At 37.0% G+C, this 26,227-nt stretch overlaps 1 protein-coding gene across 4 annotated transcripts in view; it reads right to left on the bottom strand.

The window, feature by feature from the left end:
* Window positions 1-654: 654 nt before the first annotated feature.
* The window catches only part of LOC135168700 (AT-rich interactive domain-containing protein 5B-like), a 35,033-nt gene continuing 9,460 nt past the window's right edge, over window positions 655-26,227 (bottom strand). For 3 of the 4 annotated variants that reach the window (XM_064133145.1, XM_064133144.1, XM_064133143.1), the window contains exons 2-6: window positions 25,634-25,885; window positions 6,208-6,685; window positions 4,791-5,063; window positions 4,505-4,655; window positions 655-4,421 (exon numbers count right to left, since the gene is read on the bottom strand). In XM_064133145.1, coding sequence (XP_063989215.1) covers window positions 2,285-4,421; window positions 4,505-4,655; window positions 4,791-5,063; window positions 6,208-6,685; window positions 25,634-25,885 — 3,291 coding nt within the window. In that variant the 3' untranslated portion in view covers window positions 655-2,284. The remainder of the gene's footprint in view (window positions 4,422-4,504; window positions 4,656-4,790; window positions 5,064-6,207; window positions 6,686-25,633; window positions 25,886-26,227) is intronic. The other variant, XM_064133146.1, reaches the window with a different exon arrangement.

The following is a 26,227-nucleotide window of genomic DNA, read 5'->3' as shown; positions in this document are numbered from 1 at the left end:
TCATTATGTCCAATGAGAGGGTGAAATTTTTTTTCTCACTCGGGGAATCATGAGCGTTTATTTGATAATTTCTTTCGATGGAATAGCGGACGGGGGAGGGAGGTTTATTTAAATGATTTATTCAACTAATCGAAGAAATATCAATTAAAAAAAATTTCCCGGTTGCAATGGTTAATTATTGACATTCTAGCACGACATAATGAAGATATTTATCATTAGACTGAGGAGAGAGAATATTTACGTTTAAAAAAATTTTTCAAAAGCTTAAAAAACTAGAATTATTTGGAAAAAAAACGGAAATCAATTTCGCTTTATTGCACCGCTGAATTATTGCCATGGGAGTACCACACAATAAAAACATCTATTCCTAGACCTGTTATTGTACCGTTCATCACAGGCGTAGGGAGAAAAAATAAATAAATCAATCGGTGAAAAACGACAACGGGAAAAAATCAAGACGGAATGATTATGCGACGCGAACCTCCAGTCTCTTCACCTCCCCGTTTATGGAACCGGTTTAACAGGTTTCCGTCTGCCGTTGCAACGAGTTTGAATTTCGCGGGACAGCAAAATCTTTCCTCTCTTCAAACGGACAATTTTGGTTTTATTAAAGTAAATGAAAAAAAAAAAGAAAATAGACAAAGTCACTTTAGATTCAATGAACAACTTTTATTCATTTATGTACTTTTCCAAGTTTACTTGTGTGATTTTCTCACGTGCTCTCCACGAGTTCTTGTCGATAAGAGTATCCTAAAACGACCATATTCGCTAATATGTCTAAGATTCATGAACATTTTGGCAGCGCGCGTCGACGATCACCCATTTCCTTATGCTTTCTATTAATATAAAAATGAAACATTATAGAAAACACTATAAATCACAAAAAAAAAAAATTTCCATGTTATTGGTAAAATAATTTTCCACATAAACCGAACCGAAAGGGATTTTTTTCGTTCTTGTGGACGGTTTTTTAATCGGTAATTTCCTAGAAAATACTTCTACGATGCAGAGGCGCGCGCTACACTCGGTCAAACATTCTGTACACTTCTCTATACTAGTTTTAATTTTGCAATCGTTTTTTTTTTATCCAAGTACAGGCTTGTAGTTGGTTTTTCTTCTAACTAATCCACTTATATTGGTTGGATGATGATATATACAGTATGTACATTGCTGTTTTCTTCTTTTCCTCCCACTATTGCGTTGCTTGCGTGCAAACTGACAAGTGTTGTTTTTTTTTCTTAAACAAAACACAAAATTGAACAGTAATTATTTTTCACTCGCTTGGAGACTCGTTTTTACTGGGTTTCAACGATGATTTCCACGATTGCATAGGGAACATTGAGTGCATTCTGAGGGTTCTAGGCTTTTCATGTACACGAGAGAAGGAAAACTAATTTACTGGGTAGTTGAAATAATAATTTTTTGTCCAAAAAATACTTTATGAAAAAAAAAAAAACATCACTGAGTCCTTCACTCGTGTGTCGCAAGACAATTACCCTTCTACAGTGTATTGAAAAATGCACAGTTACATCGCCCTTTTGTACCAGTTATAATCTAAAATTTTGTTTATTCAACATTTTCATACCGTTCGCCTACAGTTTTATTTACATCTTTTGGTACGTAAACATCCAGTCGGATTGTTTTTTCATCTCATTCGTTAAAAAATACACGCAAACAGAATATCCTTCAATAATAGTAACAAAAGAAAAATATTATTTCAAAGAATAGGAACGAGGGGGGGGGGAAAAATGCGGAGTGAGGAGGACATTGAGAGTTCTCGTCTCCTCAATTCGCCAATCACAGGCTCGCATAAGAAGGCAAGGATGAAAAATCATGAATTATCCTCATAAAAACTCAGTGCATCTGCACATTTTCGTAACGACATGCTTTTTGTCCTCTTTTTTTTTAGTGTTTGGTATCAATTGAATAATCACTCTGCTCTAACAGATTCTGAAGTATTTTCAACCTTGAAAAATCGCATTGTTCGTATTATGTAAATGATAATGAATAGTCCATCGTGCACAATATAATGCCAATCTTGTAAACCAGAGTGAATCATCAGGAGAACACGATGGTTGATTGATTAAAATATAATGAATTTGTAAAAATATTTAAATTGAACAATAGAAAATCGAGTCTTGAAGATGAAGGAAATGAATATTTCATGATGCCTTTTTGAATGTGGATTTGTGAATTTCAATCCACTTTTACGAACTCCCATGGACAATCTGAGAGTTCTGATTGCACATAATACATTGCCCTCTGGATTTATTCCTCAACTGGTTTATTTGGAGGTGGGAATAGTGGGCTGTCCCATGGCTGTTACCCTTGCCTGTCCTCCAAGTAGTTCCTTGTAATAAGCATTGAACTCAGGCGGTAGGTAGGGACTAGCTGGTGACATTGGTGGTGGAAAGAGTCCACTGCAGATGGCTGAGTAATAAACAGGATCCAGCATACCCATACCCCCTGGCAGATACTTTCCAGCATTTGGCAGTTGATTAACGTAACCAGAATTATGGGAAACACTTGGAGGAAATCCAGATGATATATTTGGCATACTGTGTCGTCGATCCTGTCGTTGGGCTTTTTGGGCATTTTCAATGCTCAATTGTTGCTCTCTCGTGTCATTTTTCCTTTTTTCAGCAGCTATCTGATGAGAATTTGTTCCTCTCAGTGGATAGGTGGTGAGATGATTGAGATTTGGAATATTTGGAATAACCTGTTGAGGTGGCTTCCTTGATGTGTATGGAGAGACACCATCAACCGGTCTTACCGATAATTTTCCATTCTGCATTCTCATCCTCTGATTTTGCAGATTCAAGTTAACATTATTTACGGTTGAAATGGAATTGCCATTTCTCACTGGACTAGGTAATTGTGCTTGTGGCTTGGTTTTTGGACTCACCAGAGTTATTTCGAGATTGTTAGATGCCATTGTACGACTGTCGAGCATTGGATAGTTGAAGGGACTCTTTCTCGATGAATCGACAATTTTCTCTTTAATCGTCACAGACTTGAGCTCCAAATTCATAGGATTTGGTCTGGGGACAACTGGTACACGAACAATCTCCAAATTTGGCCGATTAAAGGACTGACTTTTGTCCAACTGTTTGGCAGTGAGATCTAACACACCACCAGCATGATTTATAATCGTTGTTGGAGGTGGAACAACAGCTGTCTGCTGATATTTCTGATGGGCCAAAACGTCCTTTGGATTTCCATAAACCATTCGCTCGGTGTAACCGAATATTGACTTGGACTGTGTGACCTTTGGGGGTAAAATTCTCTCACCAGAACTGTTGTACCTCCCTGGAGATATTGGAGACGTTGGTACTGAGCCAGAACTAGCGTAAAGCTGAAGAAGATTTGAATTATTGGATGCTCCAAGGTTAATAACTCTGTTGTTATTACTGACACTTGAATTATTATTGTTATGAGTCTTTGAAGAACGCACCTGAGGCTCGTTGTCACCGGGTGATGGTAGCATGTGACCAATGTCAGGTGTCACTGTTACGGAAATCAACTTTGGTACAGTACTGTTACTCAGTCTCGTTGGAGAGGAGCATATATCGTCATCTCGTTTTGGGATTATGGGCACTGTTACCGGTGTTATCGTTGCCTGAATCACACTCGGCCTTGAATCCAATTCAACGGCTGTCACCTCCAATCCACCCTCCCTCAATATCTCTAGTTTTCTCTTCTTGAAGGATGGAATAATAATTTTATCACGACTCGAATCACTCTCCAGTTCCAGATCAATGACTTCTGGTGATTTTGGAGGATTGATTCTCTCTGTTGTGATAAATTGGGCTCTCTCACCGAAGAGAGGAATGTTCTCTTTACCTTGAGCCATCAAAGTCGTTTGTTTTGAATTTTGAGTCTCCAATTTTAATTCCTTGAGATCCTTCTCTGGTGGTGGGGTCAGGGTCACCACTGTACTTGGATTCTGAGTAATTTGGTGGCCTTGAGCTGGTGGCGTTGGGGGTGATTGTTGATTGTTAATGAGTGGGCTATTCAATTGTCTTTCTAAAACACTTTGACTCTCCGTTGGGGTTGTTGATGGTGTTATACTAGTCGATGAGGTATTTGAGGCATTCGATGAGGGTGGAGGTGTTGGGGGATTCGATGAGGGCATCGACGATATTATTGTGTTGAGAGATTTTAGGCGTTCTGGTTTCACTCGAACACTACGTAAGGAAGAAGTCTTAACCTCAGTCTTTGGTTTGTCACTGTCTGGCAAGTGTGACGTTGTTGTGAAGAGCTTTTGCATTGGTGGCGTTGAGGAAGGGGTGCGTGGAGGAGAAGGGGTTGCTTCGGTTTTTATAATGATTGGCTCGTCCGATGTTGATTTAGTTCTTCTACCGGCTGGCCTTACTTTTGTCTCCGAACCTTTCTGATGTCTCTCGTAGGGTAGAAGAAGCCTATGGAGGAGAACAACTCGTTCAGTTAATCTATTAATAACTGATTTGTTTTGTTCGAAAAATAATTGGATAAAACTATTTACCTTTCATAATGTCGACGTGTTATTGTCGCTGCACTTGTTGATCCAGTATGACCACCCATATCGTCATAAATAGATTTCCACAAACGTCCGGCACTCACTGAATCGTAACCACCCAGTTTCTGGACTTTTGTATAGAATACGTACAAATCAACTGAAAAATGAGACATTTACTTATTTATTTATTTAAATCCACAAGTTTATGATTCATCGAGACAATAATGGAAAAAAGACAGTTCTTTTCTGAAATGTTGTGGAAAGGAAATTGTCTGTATGTGCAGTAACTCACTCTGTCTGTATCCGAGCAATGGCATTTTTGTAACTGGGGTTCCACGTGAGCTCATGAAGTTCTGTACATCAGCGAGAAATTTTTTCTCCTCGACGCTGGCCTTCCGCTCACTTCGCCGAACGGTATTAGAGGGTCCTTTGGCCAACATGTTTGAATTTGACGTTGTACTTCGTGAAGTCGAAGCAACCGAGGCCTCACTTTCATTGCTTGATTCGCCTGGTGAAGCACTGCGCTTTTTACGTTTCCTTCGAGGTCGACCTTTCAATTTGGGAGCTACGGGCACAGAAAATGGAACATAAAATATAAATTCCCATCTTTTTATATCTCAAAGTGTTGTAAACAATATATCACGAGTAGAAACGATTTTTTAAAAGTCCCAACATATTTTGGAGACATTCTTCAGGTCCTGATAATCGTCGGAATGAAATGAAAATTTGCCTGATGATCAAACATCAGTTAAGGGACAACTGGCGACCACAGAATAATTGTGAAATGAAAGCAATTCAAATAGAAAAAAAAGCATTCGTTTTTATTATGATATTATTGTCAGAGAGATAAACGTAATTGTTCGTCCAAAGAACAGGAATGTATTGACATCACACCTTTGGCCCTCTGAGTGCGCACCGGCACTGGATCAAAACAAGAGACCACACGTGGCGACAAAGGAATGATCCGTTGATGAAAAAGCCTTTCACCAGACAAATGTGAAAAAAAAAATCTCAGTCGTGCCAAATGTTAGAGACATTAAAAAAAAACAATAATATGATCTAAACTAACCCAAAATGTTGAGATAGACGACTTGATTGTTCCGAATCTTCATGACAATGGCCATAACGAATGTGTAAATGATTTTTCTCTTGTGGGTAAAAAAAAATCAAGTGAAAAAGAATTGAAACGTTTCTAGTTTTAGTTCAATGGTTTAACTACACTTTTGTGGCTTTTTTTTCTTCACCTCAATAGCTGTCAGTGATAAAAGTAATTGTTTCATAGATATGAAAAATAGGAAACACGTGATTACAAATGTACGACGAAACCAACTGACGGTTGACGAGTGAGTGCGCCAACCTTGCCGGTTCGTACAAGTGTATAAGTGTCGGGTTTTCTGGTGTGGGGTAATGTATTCGTTAACGCTGGTGCCATCACTGCCCGTCAGACAAGAAAAAATTTCAATTATTTTGAGGTTATAGATTGGAAGGGATCAAGTACTGTCGTGTCTCCTCGAGACTGAATAGCATCAAATAACCATTGTTTTTTTTTTTATCAAAAAAATCGCGTGCCTTTCAACGGATCGAGCTTTGTGTCGGTAAATTACCGACACAGACAGTGTTATTGTGCATCGTGGGATGACAATGGCTTCGCGAAAAGATCAACAGTTGTGAAACAAAAAGAAAGAATAATACGACGAGTGTCACCTCACCTAGATGATTGCACAGTAATTCGTGGGTCTCCAAATCGGGATAATCGAAGGTGTCCCTGCAAAATAGCACTCGGGTACCAGGTAATGCTGTAAAGCCTCCCAGTGCTGCGGCGATGGATGAGTAGAGCCAGGCCGGCTCAGCACCCTCAAGCCTTCTCAATAGTGCTCGGTACCTGCAGTACCTGGGATAGGACAGCACCACGACTCTCGTTTGTATAATCTCCTCACTCTTTTTACCATTATTTACGCTGCTCTCGATGTCCTTCTGTTGTTTCTCAACGTCCGAAAAATCTATACCAGGATCGGTCAACACTTGTGGCTGCGGTTGAAATTTTTCGTCTATTTTTTCCCCTGATACACTGGAACTCGTTGGAAAGGATACCTCCCGTCCCCATGACCATTCTAGGGATGGGGCCAACCATGTCACAAGGTCGTGGACTCGAACTACTACTTTTTCGGATATTGTTAGAACTTCGTCCTGCAATAGATGAGTTACAGTTATTTAATTTGTATTAATTTATCTATTATATGAGCATTGGCTCATTGTTTGGCAAAATTTATTTTCGTTTCTCTTTCGTTTCTATACGAACGCATCGTCGCATCCTCGGAAGCGAAACTTTGCGAATATTACATTTAAATAGGGGAAATGCAAAAATAAATTGATCGGCGTTTGAGAGAGGTTCCAAGAGATCTCTGAAAGATACACATATGGACTGAATAATTGAAATCAAAGTGAAAATGCATTCGTGGTGGCTGGTTGCCATAGCAATTGCACCAATGGGGCCTCCGAACTCATCGATAAGCTATCAATTTACTAAAACATATACCTATAGAGTAGCCGTACGTCAAAATGTTTTCTGCAAAAGTGCACCATTCGATAGAACAAATTGTTCGATTTGCGAACGATACGCGGAAATTTTTTTCAATATAAATTACCAGCAAAAAAAAACATAAAAATTCCTTTTTTAAATAGAGCGATAAATTCTATAATAACTGATAAAAAAAGCAATTGTTTTGTAGAGATTAACTCTTCGCACTAAAAAATACAAATTGTTGAGTGTTCCAGATTTTTTTATTTCGAAGCACAAGAAGTGCACATCAGAAAAAATTATAAATTTTGTAATTTTTTCCGTGGGGAAACTGCGAATTTCCTGAGCGGTTCAGATTTCTTCTGCTCCTAACGTCGCGAACAAAAATTCTCAATGAGGGTCGCGATAAAAAATTAACGAAAATCCCATTTTTTCTAACTTCACATTTCCACTCTGAATAGGTTTAATTTTGTGAAAATCCGGAAAAGTTGACGGTCGAGGAAACATTGAATTCTTAATCGCGAACTTTGCATGCGTTAAATTCAATGTGTCGAATACTCGATAACGAACATGTGCAAATATTATACCGTAAATATTTAACTTCATCGCTTTCCCCAGAATTGCAATGGGTGTGTATTCGATTCGATTCACCTCTGAATTTCTAATCCAATAGGGGCCATGAAACAATTACTGAACATATAGAGGCCCAGTCGAACGATTGAATAAATCATTAAAAAAATTCTTTTAATTCCGCATGATAATTATTATTAATAATATCCAGTGGAATTTCATGAATGCCCGGGTTTTACTGTGTGTACACGTAGAGCTTTGGAACATTGCCATCGAGCGATCGTACCGGATTACAGAGGAGCAAAGGGGGGGAGTATTGAAACGACGATTGAAGGAGGGTGAGGTGGGAAGCATGGGGGGAGGGGTGTGATTCGAGGCGTCGTTTTTATATAATCGATGAAGTTACGGTGGAATCATTTCCTTTGGATATCTCAGATCTACCATTTCAGTTTGTCAATGGATAATCGATTTTCCGGGAGGGAAAATTGAAATTTCGTTGTAATTGGATTTCTGGGTGATGCAATGATTTCAGTTTAAACGATGGGAATTAACACTACAACAGTTGATCATAATTGAGGTCACAAGCGGCGGTGTATTCTGGGAAATAAATGCACGCTTAGCTGCTCAATCAATTAAAATTTCGTTGCAATCTAGTTTTATTCCTCAATCGTTGGTACGTGGATTAACAATTCAGACGTTTCGAAGCAATTTTTTTAGTTAAAAAATAATAATTGACGTTATATTGTTTTATTTGGTTTGCTCGCAGTTTATAAGGTCACAGTTGTTTAGATCGGAACTTGGTGACACAATCGAGAACAGTATAAATACGGACTAAATGATTTTTATTAATAATTGGGGCCAGAGAAATTAATTGATTTGTTTTTATTTTTGACAACACGCCCTAGAGGCTGAATACGTGTGATGATAAAGAGGATGTCTGCATTGTTGACTCCCGGACGGCATAATATGATTTGGAGATAAAATATTTTTATCTGATAAATTTTAAAATAAATTAATCGTGTGCGGTGGGGGGGGGGGGGAGGGGAGGGCTTCGATGGTGAGAGATTCCTTGTTTTAATTTTTTTTTTCGCTCATCGCGTGGCATTCAATTATTTTTACATTGATTACGTAAACAGTCATTCTTCGGGATTGAAAAATAAACGCGGTGAGGAAAAAAACTGTGACATATACTCGCACATTAATAGGAAGTCTCCATATTTTTTCCAATTTACATTGCAAGGTAAATGAAATAATCTGTCGACAGTTGTCGTAAAGTTTTCTCGTAAAATTTGTTTACATGTTCAGGATTTCATGTCCGTTCTCCTTCCGGAAAAGATTTCCGTGGGGTAATTGAAAAATTAATGATTGAAATTTGCTTGACGTGGTATGATAATGTCTTTTTACTCCTCAGAAAAGATTTAAATATTTTTATTTTTTATTTTATCATTTTTCCACTGGAAAAATAATCCAGGACTTTAGCTGTTTGAATTTGATTTTGTTCGATTTACTGCACTCAATTTACCCGACAGATTCGACGAATCCATTTTCCAGACGGTAAATAATATTTAAATATCATGAACTGATTTTCGAGGAAAAATATTGAAGTGCGTTCTCAGCGATAATCCAATAAAATCCCTGGAATTTCATAAATAGAAAATAGAAAAAAAAAGGATCTTAATATTCACATATATTGGGGTAAATGTGCTAGAGACTGAGTCTATCGATTGCTGGTAAGCGGCAAAGATTTGGAATTTTCTCCCTTCCAGTTCTTTCCAAAAATATTTTCATAACACGTTCATTCAGGCAGCATTTGTGATATTAATTATCGTCGACAAATTATCGCATGCACCGTTGCTTGTGAAGGATAACGATTCTCGGTTGATAGCATTCCAATGGGAGATTTCTTCTCTTTTTTTACACCAGGAGAGGGGGAATTTTACGGTGGAGAGGGGATGGGCATTGTGTTTCACGCGCACACTCAATATAACCAGCGATTCTGGCTACCTCGAAATCAATTCCAAAAATTCGCTGGCCACGGTTGGCAATGGCTTTGTGCAAACGACGGCATCTATTAGTTGAGTTTCAATGCCCTCTATTTTCTCCCACATCAACTAAAAATATTTGATTGCATTTTTTTTTTGGATTGCGAGTAGAAGCCTTATAATTGTTCAATATTGATAGAGATATTTGATTTGATTTGATTGAACAATAGCGTTTTGCGAGAAGACAAAATTGCTTTACAATGTTTCATTTATTTCAATTTCAAAATTTTTTTTTTGTGTATTCAACAAAAAGTTTCGAAATCAAAATTCCATTTTATTATATAACATAAGGGAATAATAATATAGGGAATGATAAATCAATCGGTTGGAACGGGAAGAATTGATTGTCTTGACTGATTTAAAACGGGTTTTCTCGGCTTTTTTTCTTTTCTTTTTGTTTTTTTTTCTCCTTAATATTTTTTCGTGAACCAACCGAAGTGATTCATACCAGACAAACCTAATGGGAAGAAGACTCTTTGGGCGAGTCCAGGCGTAATGGAAGTAGAAAAGAAAGTTCAGTAGATTTCCGTTTAAACGTGAAAAATCACTGAATCCAGGGGAATGCGCTGCAAGAATAATTACGGAAATTCATTTGATAAGGATCTGAATGGAAGAGGGGAGATAAAATACAAATGCTCCGTGAATTAGGATATAATGGGCTCGAGTGAATAAGAATAGACGTTCGTATTTCAGCCAAAGGAACATTTCGACCTGCGAACTAAGCAGATAATGCATTTTTGGTGAACGTAAATTAATTGAAGAAATATTTTTCATTAATTGAAAACCAGATGATAATATGATTTATTCCGCTGTCTTGTTGGGGAGTTGTTGAAGTGCAGTATTTGAAGAATCGATAGAGAACAGGGTAATCAAAGTTGTCATGTAAAAAAAATCATTTTTCAAGAATTTGATGATTGATAATTTTAATTCTATCTTCACTGGACAAATACACGAGCTGTCAAGCTCCTCTCAGCACTTCAAAGTGAAACAATGATAAATAATCTCCAGAATTCCTCATCGCTTTCTAGAAAACCTGACGTGAAGGATTTTTAAATCCTACAAATTTTATCTATTGAGTCATGTGATTGTAGACCAATGGTTCATTACCTCAAACGAAATGAAAGAAACAAAACCTGGTAATTTCCACTAATAATGACATAACCATTGAATTACACATGTGTGATACGTGAATTTGGGGAATGGGAAAAAGAATAATCATACAGTACATGGCAAACAGAGACTTTGGAGGCTTGTGTTAGTTGCTATAGTAACGTGGAAACCGGTGAAATATTGTCCAAGTGTGCAATGGAGGGGCAGTAGAGACCATGAAGAGAAATAGGGGGTGGGAGAGGGGTGAATAGGTGGGGATACCCAGAGAGGCCGAGAATATTTATGAAACCACAGCGTATAGTACCCCTTTACCCAGCACAATTCACATAAAAACTTCTTCCGAAAAAATTATCTTCATTCGAGAAAAAAATTTACCACAAATTCATAAATTGTTCGTATAATGAAAATAAAATTACGCGAATTACTCCAGATCTACCGGTAAAATAAATCTATTCAATGCAACCATCATTTACATATTCTCATTCACTTCGTATTTACATATTTCAATTGAATTTTTCATTCTCCTTTTCACCGTTGCATTGATGAAGTTTTACTACTGCAAATCAACGCGAATATTTTTCACGTGAGAATGCGCCTGAGAATTCGCATTACTCGTTCAAATACAAATGCCTGCGTGCACGCAGTCATGACACTTCCTCATGCATGGTTTTTTAATGAATGGTATAATACGACTGTTAAAATTCTTAAAGACATACAACGCAGTCGGTAAATGGAAATTCTGTGGAACCGATCGACGCCGTAAAATCGACAAATATGTAATCCCCACGGAACCGCGATAATAAAATGGTAACGTAGCGAAAGGAATGTTTTTTGTATTCGGAGATATTTTCTTCAAATTATTCAGTTGCATTTCATTGGGCTCATTGACTCCTTGGTGACGACGTAAAAAATGACTTAATGGAAAATTTGCAGGTTTTTATTTTTTTCCTGTAAATATATCCTCTTAAGGACCGGTATTCAATAAGGAAATCCGCGGATAATAGTAATCATTAATGTTTGCCTTTAAAAATTGTATATTTAAACTTTCTAACGAGTGCTGTGACGTCAGTTCACCGGAGATTTATAATTTTTGAGTGGCGCCATCCAGCGGTTTATCAGTCCATCAGCGCTACCACTGATCGCCGAACTGAATTCCGGTGTATTGACGTCACGATGTCAAAGAAAATATTTTAAATTAATTATTGCAAAATGCCCAGACGATTTTCTGGGAAATTTTTCTTCTGGAATATCTCGTAGACTACAGACTCCATTAATTAAAATATATGGCGGTAAACTTTGATATTTGTCCAAAAATTCTCCGCTCATTTCCCGATTCCCCCTGAGGAAGTATGCGAATGCACCCTTCCGATATGCGTGGCGACATCTGAGGAGGGGGGGAGGCAGACAGTAAAGAGGGGCCGAGGGGATGGGGAAGAGAGAGAGAGAAATAATCGGAGGAAGAGAGAAAAAGCAAGTGAACGAGCCCTGGGACGAGGCAACGACCGGATACGCTCGGGTCCCTTGCTTTCTTCCATCTCTCCCACTCTCATCTCCTTTTCTTGCACTTCTGCATTTCTTCATCTCTCTCTACTTTGGTTTTCTGGTGGCTATGTACATGCGTGTGCATAACTGCCGGAGGTCGGCGGATGAGAGATGAGAAAATGAGGTGAACACTTATGAGGTATTATTTAAAATCTGTTGTCATCGCGGAAAATAACTCATCTTCAAATTATCAATGAAAATAGCGATCAATGCACCGAAATTTGTCTGTTGATTTTTATATCTGGTATTTTTTAAATTTTATTTATCCGAATTTTTTTATGACAGTGAGAGTGGGAGGGGGAGGGGGCAGTTTTTTGGGTGACAGATTCTCTATTTATTATTCGATATTCAAATCCATTTGAATGAATTTTCATTAATTCATTGAAATCGAAATTGTCAAAATAAAGTCCAGTGTTTATTTAGTTTAAATCAACTCTTTTCAGCTTGACGTTTAAATAATTATTGGAGGTAACGTTCAACCGCGGGGAATATGCGATATATTTGTGTTAATTAACAGCTGTGTTTCGAGGTACAAAATTTAATTCTTTATCAGGGCTTATCATTGAAACACGTGCTATTAGCGTTGCATTTTTTAATACATAATTTTCCATAAAATGAAATAATTGGATTTTCTGGTAATTGAGGTCTTAAAAAATCGTTTGACAGAGCACCTGTATTTTTAAAAAATCGTCCAGTCCCAACTTCTATAATTTTCTCCAATTAGACCCTTTACCACTGCGACGTGTTCAGCCAGCATTGGGCGTCTTGCATGCGGTGTTTTCATTTCATTTTGAACAGTCGTTCTCAACTCTCCGGCAAGTGAATTAAAAAAATTCACACGTAGCAATAATGCTAATTGATATTAATTAATAATCATCTCGTGGTAATCCATTACCTTTTCAGACAGGATAAAAATGAAAATTATGCTGAGCATCGTCGTTATCGCAAATTTTTCCGCGAGTGAATATTTCTGTCCAATGAATTCAGCCACGAGCGTACGGCGAAGTTATTTTTTTATTCAAGTTTAACCAAGTGCCACTTCAAATTTTTCAAATGAAATCTTGAGAATAAGTTGCGGAGCGGATTTCCATTTGTCGCAAAGTAGTTTATCACCCTAGACAGATTCTATCGTGAACAAAGAATCCAATATTTCCGGGCCCCCGGCGTGTCGCACCGCGCAAAGTCTTTTTCTTAACCCGTTTGCCTTCAAAAACTCGCCGGGGACTGACAGTTTTGTACTTTTTTTTATTCTCACGACTCATTGGGCCTCGTAATAATTTCCATTAACATGTACAGCATCGAAAAAAACCAGATCTTTTGACAAAATCAATATTTCAGTTTTTTACAAAATCAATACTTGATACAGAGACGAATTTTAGGGAAAAATTAGACCTCCAGGGGACGAAGGTGAATTTTATCACAAAAATTAGCCTTCTAATTCTTGTTTTTCCAACAGAACTTGACCTAAAAAATGGTGGATTGTCATTTCGTCCCACGTTTCGCCCTCTAGAGGTCTACTCTATCCAAAAAAAATTTTCCCTGCAGTTATTGAGCGTTTCAGAAAAATTAATTAACTGTGGAATAATTTTTCTGAATTATTTTTATTAATTGGAAGTCCTAGCGCAGAAGTTCCCTCTTGTAATTCGTTCATTTTTGGAAGTTCTTCAAAATTACTTGAAACATTAGCAATAAATAATTTTTTAAGTCAGATAAAATCGTCAACACTTTATGATCAGAGAGTTGAAGTCATTAAAGTATGCGCTTGCGTTTGAGACTTGTAAATGAAGTAAGCTTTACCTCACCACATTTCTACACTCCTTATCTGATTACTCACAGAGATAAGTCGAACCTGCATCAAAAAAATTGAAAAAAAAATAATATTTATAGAGTAAAACGTCGGTCATTTGACGTTAATATTTTTTCAGACGCCGCAAGTTACAAAAATAAACTGTAATGAAGATAATTTGCAAATCAAAAACAGCAATGAGTCATTGCAGAAGTAGTTTATGATTATATATTATCATTTTGCTCATTCTCGAGCCGAATACAATTTTAAATGAAAAAAAAAACGATTCAGCGATCGTACGATTACAGTAAATTAATAATTTCCTTCGTCTGGAATACATTGTGGGGTTTCAGCACTGCATATGAGACGATAGAGTCAAGTAACCGAGAGACTTGAGGAATAAACGACGCATTGGTTTATTGAATAAAGCCGCTGCGGTCTGAGTCCAACGGTATGGTGGTATACGATGATAATAACTTTTCGAACTCGGCAGCGGAGCCTTATCTTCTCGCCGTCGTCCGTGAAATATAATTTATAATGTCATATCTCACACGACGAAGTACACTTCAGATATTAAAATTTCTATAACGCGTGATACAGTGAAAATTCAAATTTCAATATTTCCACCAGCGTGCGAAAAGAAAATTTCAATATTTCGATAAAAATCACCCAAAATTCACCCAAATTTGCGAATGAAAGAAAATCAAATAATAAATGTTAGTTGGAACAATAAATTGTGCCATTCGTTCCGTAAAATTTTACCACATCTGATGAGTCATCGCTGTGGAGACAGAAAGTGGGTCCGTAATTTTTACCCTGGGATTGGGAAATTTGACGAAACAGAGCGAAGAAATCAGTGGTGAAGTGGTAAAACGAGATAACTCGCGTTATCTCTGAGCCGATTTTTGAGCAATATCTCGGAATCGAAGAGAGATAGCGGAATTTTTGAAATAACATTTGTTGTAGTACTCAATGCGTTCCACAAAAAAGGTCATAATGACAATTTTTGTATCTGCCCTGGATTTAGAGATATTCACGATGAACTTGTCACTAGTCGAAAGTGACTTATCTTGTTTTATCACTTCACTACTGAAATAAATCACGAGCTCTATAAAAATTGTTGGTCTCAAGAATTTTTGTTTTTGGAGATACGATGAATCGGGATGTATCTGTCAAATATTCAATTCCCTGAACAAAAAATCCTCGGAAAATGAGGTCTTATTGCGGATTACGCCAATAGTTCCATCACGTTCACGGAATATTTCTCTCTGTGTGGCTCATTCAGCGAAAATAATATTTTCCAATGATCTCTTGAAATTCCGTAGAGCAAAATGATTCTGTAATAAATTGCAGGAAGAAGAAATCCTATAAAATTACTTTCTCGTTCCGTTCTCCAGCCTCAACTCCACCAAACTCATTCTAGAATGATATTTAATTTTCTGTCCCCTTCCCTTCCCCTCGAACGGTCAAAAAAAAAAAATAACACACGTCAGGTTATTTATGCTCTGTACAAAATGAAAGTGAATACTTCGGTGGCGTTTGGCAAATCGAAGTTCTGGGGAATGAAATTTAGGCGAAATGAGTGGAGACATTTTAATTTGAGTGATAAAAAATCAACGGTTCGGTATGTGAGTGCCAAGTATTATTTCTAGACCACAGTTGAGCCTAATACGATAAACGCATTCCGCTTTTATTCCAATAATCATTATTATTTTATTTTTTACGAGGCCTATTTATAGGTAACTATTACGCACACTGACTCGTGAAATTCCGACAAATGCTGGTAACATTCTATTTTTTATCGTGAAATATTTTAAATGATAAAAGAAAGGAGAAATTAATGTCACTGTGAAATGGCATTTATTCATGTTCAACGAGTTTTTGAATTTGACGTTTCTCATCTGCATTCGAAGGTTTTTCCCCGGTGGATTTTTCCGATGAAATATTCTTCCTCTTACCAGGTTTTTCCAAAGTAGATAAATTCTAGTACCGGATTATAATGTACTCGGGAAACTTCTCTCAAACTATTTAAATTACTTTAACTGCTATTGAACACTTGTCTGATTGAATATCTCCTCGAGCAAAATTTTCCGGATAAAAAAGTTGGGTGAAAAAATTTTTTGGCGATTTTTCATCGAGGGATTAAAAAGTCCACCGATGGGAAAATTATGGGACTTTTTGAGAGGCTAAATGCAACAACAAAGCGTTCATTTGCAGACCGGTTAAATGCATTAAGAACCGATTTTCATTAACCGATGACAGGGGTGATTTTGTGGAGAGCAAAATATAATAAGAGGGAGTGAGGTACGAAGGAAAATGGGTGAATTTCGATAGGATACAGAGGTTGGCTCCGCATGACCCGACTCTCATAACGGTTATCGATTTCCAACCATGTCATCGTGTTGGCGCACAATCGTTGAACTATTTTCTCAATTTTTTTAAGTGACGGAATCGCTAAACATCACTTTGATCACGAGCTTCTCGATGCTATAAAAATGTAGCGTATGTGCAGGTGACGTAACGCAAATGAATTTTCAATCCCTCCGTCGGTTAAATATAAAACACTTCCGTGAAAAAAATTCAGGACAATTGTAGCGAGAGAATCAGAGCATTGATTGATTAATTGATCATCGAAGTTCATCAGAAATTAACAGAAACACGTGGATAATAATTTAATTTTAAATAATTACGCTTCAACGAACGATTTGTTTTTATTCACTGATCGCTCATTCCTCATTTTTCCTTCAATTTTCAATCTATTTTCGACTCTTTGTTCACTTGCAATGATAACCAAATAGCTCACGGCCAACGACCCTATCAAATTCAAATTATCAAACGTTCAATAATAAATTAGACATCACGGTAGAAGTTTACGCGTAAATTTTTTAATAGTTTACCGGTTACCCATAAATTTTCCCGACTAAATAACGATGAAATTGAATTATATTTATACGTAAATTGCTTGGTATATCCATACCAGAAGGGAAGAGGGATACGAAATGCAGGGATCGATACGAGGGCCATATCCGGACAGCATATCGCCCTCCTCTCATCGCGCAAAGTGAGTTCACTCCCATTCCCCATCGTCCTATCAGTTCTTCTCTATTATGTATAGCTTCAAGTACGAAATCGATCAGCCAATAACTAATTCGTCTTCTTTATTAACCGCCGATGATTATTTCATTCCCACAAGTCTCATGAAGTCGTCATGAGATTAATTATTTCTTCATTGCGGTAAATCCGGAATTAACTGAATCATTCATCAAATTTGAATTTATAAAATCCTCTCGAGTCTCGGCTGCTGGACGAGACGCATAGATTGACTCCAGGCACGTGTACGTAGCTTTAGGGATGGGCTGTACATATCGATTAATCGAAACTGGATTTTTTTAGCATCAAACTGCGATTTTTTGGACTGAATTGATTGATTGAAAATTAAAACATTACATTCGTCTGTTGGTTATTGTGTTTTTTTATTTTTTAAAAATTTTTTTAATTAGTCAATATATTATTTGTAATTAATGAATAATCCTCTTTCGATACCCCTTACGGCACCTCAATTAACTGGGGTTGTATTAAAAAAAATTGTGTTAATAGAGAATATTTTTAACAACATAATATTTTCCCTTTTAATGAGGACGAAAATTCTGTTTTAATAAATCAATACATTACTCCATTTAATTTTATGTAGAGCACCAGAGGGATTGTCAATAACGTCACGCAGATGCGGCGCATTACACCGAGTTAATGCAAAAACTATTCATTTTATCGCAAGTTAAAAAATATTCAGTCGCGCAAGGTTATCAAAATATATGATACTATGAAATTATAACAAGTTATAAACACTTTAAGCATGAATAGGTATCAACGAATGAGGCCGAACAACGATAACGGGGAAACATACCACAAACAATGATTTTACACATTTCCAATTTTAAACAATTATTCGCTGCATTATTTTCAATAAATAAACCCACGAGGTTACAGGCATAAAATTTTAATCTCCACTCGGGCTCCCCACAGCACCCTAGAGTCCTCGGTTCTCATTAAAAAAAATTCTTTTTATCAATAAAAAATAATTTTAACAATTACCTACACTTTTCATTTTTAATAAGGACCAATACGATGTTTTTAACAATCCATAGACTACTCAATATAATTTTATTTAGAGTACCCGAGGGTTTATCAATAATGTCACGCAGATACGGTGCCTTACGACGAGTTAACGCAAAATTATTTATTTTATCGGAAGTTGAAAAATAGTCAGCTGTGCAAGGTTATCAAAATATATGGCACTATGAAATTATAAGGAGGAATAGACGCTTTAGGCATGAATGGGTGCCAACGAACGAGGACGAAGAAGGATAACAGAAAAAATAATATGAGATGGTGCGGGTGGGTTGGCGGTGTAATGGGGGAGGGCGAGGGGGGATGAAAAGAACGCACGACTTTTTTCCTATTATTGGGAAACCCTCGCCTTCGAAATGCCGGAATATGTTTTGTCGTCAATTTAGCAAGTTGATCGTTTAAGAGGCGGACAACGATTTTTCCATTCGACGAGTGCCAAGGACGTACCATAGGCGCCAGTATCAGTGGCTCTGGTCTGCTTCATCTTTTTGTCTTGTTGCAATTATCACGGTTTTTAAATAAAATGGGGAGGAATATTCATCAGGCAATTTACAGCGGTCATTGATAAATCTTTCCTTGAAGTTGTGGTGTGTGAAACAGCATTTGTTGAGAGAAATATCGTTCGATATTTCAGGGATACGATGATAGGGTTTAATTCAGTTGTGTAGTTTGTGTGAATGGAAGACGTCGAAAAAATTATTGGCAAAAATTTGAAACGTGGGCTGCGGTTGGAATTAGATTTTTTTTTGGGGAATATCCAGAGTCGATGCTGACGCCGGTGGGATTTAAAATGTTGGACTAGATTGCCAGAGGCATTGGCGTACCAAAACTAATCACAGCTATCTTGTCGAATAATTTATTAAATCGTTGTTTAAATAGTCACTCGAATTTTTTCCTCCATTATTTCTGGTTTTATCTCCGTCTGTGAGAGTAAAAGGTAAAATTCATGCGCGTTCCAACAATGATGGGATTTATTTAATTTTTCGATGATTAACAAGAATTTTTTCTTGTTGTTTTCATTGAAAAATATTTATTGGAACAGAGTATGGAATAAATGAATTTTAGAATGATGGAAAAAAAATTCTGAATATTTTCCGCGGCTGAAGGTTTCGCTACAATAATTATGAAAAATTTTTAAATTGAAAAATTCAAACCACTGAGTAAAAAATAATGACTGCAAGTAAATAGATAATGGTTCATTCTCGTGCCGACGCCGTTGGATTTAAAGCGTCGAGCTAGTGCCCCAGAGGCATTGGCGTACCGAAACTAATCACAGTTATCTCATCTAATAATTTATTGAATCGCAATTAAAATAATCACTCGTTTTTTATTTCCTCCATTACTACTGTTCATATTTCACAGCAATTCCGTTGCAATTTGTTGGTGTGAATTACAAGGCCCTCGCAAATTCAATCAAAAACTTTCTGATGGAACTAACAACTCGTGTCATTTCCGAATGATTCATTTGTCCGGATTATTTTCAACTTTTGTCGTTTCACGATCCACAACTTCATGGCCCATTAGAACAACCTCACACGTGACTCATCAATTACTTCATCATTCGATTAATTCACAATGATTCGGGATGATTCAACTGATTAGTCTAATGCTCTCAATTCCCATGAAAATTGGGTTTCGAGAAAATGCCAACATTTTACGAAATAAAAAATCATCTAAAATATTTCTCACTCTTGTCGAGGTGCGGCAGATTATATCCAGCGTTTTCCTGCATTGGATTATGAACTTGGTGCATCTAGAAGCCCGCATAGTGTACGTGTAGAGAGGAAGAGAGATAAGTGAGAGTGAGTGCGGATATTGTATGTGGTGGGGGTAAAAACCGGTCAATGTGGGGTGGAAGAATTTTCGTCGAGGGTGGCCGCCCGGGAGTTTGAAAACCCCTTTTTTTTTATCGAAGGTTCGCATGTTAATTAATTAAAGGGACAACCAACAAATTTTTTTTTCAACTAAAAAAAAAAATATTCTTGTGTCTAAACACATTTTGAACGAGTCAGATATTTTTTTTATCACTTCCTCGAAATTTGGATAATTATTTTCGTCAAAACTACATTCGATTCCATTTGGAAAAATGTAATTAGGCAATTAGAAGTCTTAATTCCAATTTCAACTATTCCACAAACAATTTAAAAATAAATTCCAACGTCAGAATTTCGAGAAATATAATAAAAAATTATGCACCAACAAAAATGGCCGGATTTCGTTTGGGAAATTCAGCAGAAAATTTTTAACAGTGGAACTTCAAAACTTTTCCAACAAAAATAGCAATCTGGAATAACTGGCGGACAGTTGAAACTTTGTTGACTAGTACAGCCAAGAATTCGTGTATTAACAATGTGAATAGTTCCTTGCTAGCGAGGGGGGAGGCGGCAGGGGGGCGGGGGTCACAAGGGGCCAGGGGGGAGGGAGAGAGGGGAGTGTTAAAATAGAGGGGAGGGGGACAGGAGGTTACCATGGATACGCATCTCTCCCCCGCAGTCACTTGGACGTTAAAGTGTGTGTATACCAACATATACCCATATAAACATAAGCCACAATTATAGCTGCACACAGACTGTATACATTTGTTGTGTACAGCTATCTCACGAATGTTTGCGTAGTTGACTTATGTATTTTCATATTGCTCAATCAATCATCGAGTTTTAATATCTCGTACCATCATTTTTTTTTTAATTTGCAGGAGAATTTCCTTAATATTGTAAATGTTCCGTCTGATCTGGTTTTTTTGCGAATAGCACAAAATGATTGCAACTGCGCTTCCGATAGAGACAAATATTTTGTACAATAAATTCAGTAAAAATTAGCAGGATAAAAAAAAATGACGGTTCGAAAGGTTATCTGCGAGGGAAGTAAAATTTAAGAAAAAGTGGGAGACGATTGAGAAATTTTATGGAATGAAATGGAGACATAACAGAGTATTGATGGAATTTGTTTTTAATAACACATGGAAATTAATTTTTGATAAAAATTAGATGTTTAGAGGGGAAACGTGGGATAAAATGATAATCAATCACTTTTTAGGTCAAGTTTTGTTAGAAAAATTTGACTTGGGAGGATAATTTTTGGGATGAGACTGAACTTTGTCCCTCGTTTCGAAGGAGACCCTGAAGGTCTAATTTATCCCTAGAATTTCTCTCCGTGAATTCAAGAATTATCTTTGAAAAGTAATTCGCGAGCGAATTGAAATTCAATAAAAAATGTGAGTCGAAACTAAAATTCTCCAAATCGCCCCATAAATTCTCCAATTTATTCCGTCAAATTTAACCAGACGTTTGATGACTCACCGCCGTAAGGACAAGTCGTTCGGTAATTTGTCCCCAGTAATTTCGAAATTTTAGGGAACATACCATAGCAATAAATCACAATGTCCCCAAAAATGGTTGAGCGTTAACTCATGTTTTCTCCGGCACAATAAATTGGGAATTTTTCGTTAAATTTTCCTTCTCCGGAAAAAACCACGTGACAATTTCGTCCTTTATTCGTTAATCGATTTCATTCCCTCAGCAGTTAAAATGTCTTCCCCTCCCCTAAAAATCACCGGAAAACAATTTTTTATCCCCGATTACGTGAACAGTTCCGTCATTTTTACCGAATATATTTCCCCGTGAACAGAATTATAATCATTGTGCTTGTGATTCCCCTATATCGCCTCTTGATACGACTAAAAAAATAAAGCACAGGGTTTGAAACCACGCGGAGTGCATGGTAACATAAAAAAAGAATTGCCGCAGAAGAGACTCTACGCATGTTAAAGTCCACAATATCGCGAGTCAATGAGGCACACTTTAGAAATACTTACTCACCGTGAGGGACTCCAGGAGGGCGCAATGGCGTAGGTATTCAAACAACAAAAAAAAAAAAGGAAAATTATAAGAAGAACGGAGAACACCAAAGGGACATGTATCTCGCATACCCCCGTCACCCCGCGTGAACTGGTTTTCGAGTCTCTCCCACCGGAACGTATATACCTTTTGCCTTTTACGTTTTCTGGTTTTTTGTGTGTGTCTACTAAAACTGGCAGGAGAGGACAAGGTATGGGTATCCCTTAATGGACGTCAAGGCAGGCCATTGGCGCCGCGTGAAACGAGTTTTTTTTTATTTAACCTATCTTTATTGGAATTCAATTGTCCAATTTGAGAGTCATCGGGTTTATTAAATTTCATCTTCACCGACAGTGAAAGATAGCGATATTTATTGTTAAATAATTTTTGGCTATTTTGGAATTTTACTGTACCTGCCAACCCCCTGATTCTCATCTCAAAATTAGGAAAATTATGGAAATTATTATATCGATTCTCAGACATTATTTGTTTTGCAGAAAAATTCTATAATTTCTTAACTGACAACAGACTTTCAAATAATTGGGTGAATTCATAAATAATGCAGAGTTATTTTATTCAAATTATTATTTGCTTTGATCCACGATTAACAGTCAATTGTTAATCAGTAGTTTCTTGCGATAATGTTGTGTCGAAGGACAGCTAGTAGATCAAATGATTTTCTTATCAATGAAAAAAAATTAATCGTCATCTGTATCGACCAATCGTGACAATAAGAAAACTAAAATATAATTTCAACACATTCACACTCCGCAAATCCATTTTCATCCTATTTATAAACTCACCACACCGAGAAAACTAATATCCATTAAAAATTAAAAATTCCATAAAAAAAGCCACGAAGAGGAACCAAAAAGAGCGAAAAAGCGTAGGAAGCGACGATCGATGAGGCTGTGTCTGTGTGTGTGTGTGTCAGGTAATTTTCATGTGTGCGTGAACTTTATTGCAGCTCGTCCCGGTGAGTACCAAGGCCAGGCGCACAAAGTTTTACGTGTTGGGTGCCTCTATTGTGTATGTCTGAGTGTCGGGGTCGAATAAATTTCGAAATTGAAATCCTTTCACGTGTCAATGGAGAGAAATGAAAAAAAAAATGAGTGAACAACAATCTGCGCTTTTGTTTTCACGGCGATAAATTGAGATAATTAGAGGCGAAGGCTTTACCACAGCATCTTACGAAATTAAGGGGAAAAACGTTGGAAAATTGTTGATAAACATTTAAGAGCGGGAAATATCCAAATGGGCTTGACGTCCATCATTGCCATTGATGAATCACAATAAAGAGGATTAGTTCATTGGGCTAAATGCTCTGAACTCAGTTCAAAGGCTACACGTACACTATGATAAGACTGCAAGTTGCATTGGGATTCTCTGTGTGTATTAGAATTATCCGGTTCTACTGCGGTTGAGGGGAGTCAACCTGGTGATGCACAGTGGTTGTAGCTAATGCTTGAGGCATGTCTCAGTCTCATAATTCTAGATAACTGAATTTCCCTGGTAATTTGTCAATCGAAACGATTTGGAGAGATTTTGATACTCAGAGGAAAAGAAATTTTTGGGAAAAATTAGACCTCCGGAGGCGAAACGAGGGACAAAGATTAGTTTCATAACAAAAATTAGCCTCCGATGTTTAATTTTTCCAACAAAACTTGACCTAAAAAGTGGTTAATTGTCGTTTCGTCCCACCGTTCACCCTCTCGACTCGCCTTCTGACTAGTGATTTTTTTTTTTAATTCACGGAGTTGGGCGAATGCCCAGTGAGAGGAATTCAATCACAATTTCCAGAAAAAAGGAAATTTAAATAGAATCAATGAAAAGTATGTAAATTCGAGTTTTATCTGTGAGATTTTCTCCACCATTGAGAAATTTTGGAGAATGACACGTAAAAATAACCCACCAGGTTCGTAAAATTTATTGAAGAGTCAAGAAATTTTTATTTCCGAGGCACAATAAATTGGAAAGTCTTTTTAACTTCTTCGAGAAAAACTACGTGACAATTTCCTGAATATATATTTGTCATTACGATTAAAAATAATATTAATAAAGAATGTATTAAAAAAATATAGTCATGAACACTCAATTATTTTCAAATATGAATTTTTCCGGGAGTTTAATTTTCGTAAATTACAATTATAATAAAATTAATGAATTTACATTAATAAAAAACCATTTCAGCAATTCACTAAACTCCATAATTTTTCAATACAATAAAAAATCGGTGAATTAAATTCTAGACCCACTCAATCAGTCCCAAAGTCGTAGAAAATGATAATTCATAATATAATGTGAATCACGATAAAGCTAACGTCGCCGTTGTAATTCCTTTTGGGAAAATCGGAATGAGATTATACGTAGCGATAAATTCCAGTTTACGTTAGAAAACGTACATGACCCCTTACACATACCTATATACATAATACATATCTGGTGGAGGATTGGAGTAAGGTATGGAGTCTGTACCAACGGGGTTGGGGGGGGTGGGTGATACAGGGGGTTGAGGGACTGAGGCTCGAGGAGGGTGGTTTTGGCAATGGGTGGGTCTTTTCATGTACATGTATTATATACATTGGTTGGAAAGAATGAACGGTATGGAGGGTAGGTGAAACGATCGCTCGGTGGATGAGGAGAATGGAGATGGAAGAGGGCGGATGTGTATGGGTAAACCGGCGAGTCGGTGTTATTGGTTTTTGTCGCGCATGCTCACCAGTGGCGCCAATCTGGCGAATTATTAGACAACTTTAACTCCCTCTTTTCAGCCTCCAATGTACGCATACATATATTCAACAAATTACGTAAAATATGGGCATTTCATTATTCCATCAGTCGACGGATTATTTATTGAAATTTTCACTCGGCAAATATAATTTTCATATATATTTTTTTTTAATGAATATCCGAGCTGCTCAGATTCCCACGTAATTGACCTCATTAACGACTTAATCGTTATTTTCAATTGTTCGTTTAGGTCTGTTATTTTAGAATATTAATGGGAGTGTAAATCACCCATCACATGGGCTGCATCACTCTAAAGATTTTGAAAAGACCGTACGATTATTTATTTGTTTATATTTAACTGTAGAATTCGGTTATAGTTGACGAATCGCGTTCGGAGTAAATAAATCATGCGATCAGCGCAAATTTGTTGTCTCATGAATATCTCAAAAAATACTGAAAATTGTGAATTTTTCATAATGACCTATTTTGTAGATAGAAATGAGTTCTACAAAAAAGTTTACAGACAAATTTTTCGATTGTCAATAGATTTTGAGATATCAATAAAAAGCCAAGGCTAGAGATAAGTTGACTCAACTCGTTTTACAACTTCACCACAGATCTTTCTGCCTCGACTTATCTTCCGGTTCGATTTGAAAAAAACGAGTTTTTCATTCTTAGATAATTTGGCGTACTGACAATTACGTTGAATATCAGAGGAGGAATTTACCTAGGCATTAATTACCGGGTCCATTCACTCGTAATGCCGCTGAAATGCCGTCTCTCATTCTTAATGAACATTCCGTTTGCAGCTACTTGATTTATCAAATTTGATTTGTTTTGGGGTGAAAGTTAAAGGTCAGAGAATAAACTTACTTCACCGTGAGTATCACGTCGTCCATCCGGAGTATTTTCAGGCAGGAAGTAGAGCCTCAACGATGCTAATGGCTGATTTGAGCCCCTACTATCTATCCACAGCAGTTGTAATTCACCGATACTAACTAAATCGGCGTCGGTCCATAATTTTGTTAGAAAGAAACTACCGAGTCGTAGGACACGTCCATTGCCGATTCTCACTGCTTTGTAAAATGTGTATGGGCCATGACTGAAGCAGGCACCGCCCAATAACTGAAACAGAAAATTATTTATAAAAATAATCATCAACCTATCAAATGCAAATTTATGATTTATTTTTAGTCTCAACGAGACTGAAATTATTTGATTATTAATTCCGTGAAGTACAGGGCCTATTGATTTTAATTCTAAACTATACGTATTGATTCGTTCGATCTATTTAATTTACTGACCTCCACCAACAGTACTGAGTTACCAGGAAGGCGGTGCGGAAAATAAAAACTATTGAAATTAAATTTTACGTGACAGCTCCCCAAATTACTACGAACTATCGAGAAAATTCCACGGGATTCAAATTGGATAAGCAAAAGTGGAATTTGCGTGCAGGGGGGATGG

Source organism: Diachasmimorpha longicaudata, chromosome 13, assembly GCF_034640455.1.
Source record: "Diachasmimorpha longicaudata isolate KC_UGA_2023 chromosome 13, iyDiaLong2, whole genome shotgun sequence".
Taxonomy (NCBI): Eukaryota; Metazoa; Arthropoda; class Insecta; order Hymenoptera; family Braconidae; genus Diachasmimorpha; species Diachasmimorpha longicaudata.
This window is presented reverse-complemented; position numbering and strand designations above follow the sequence as displayed.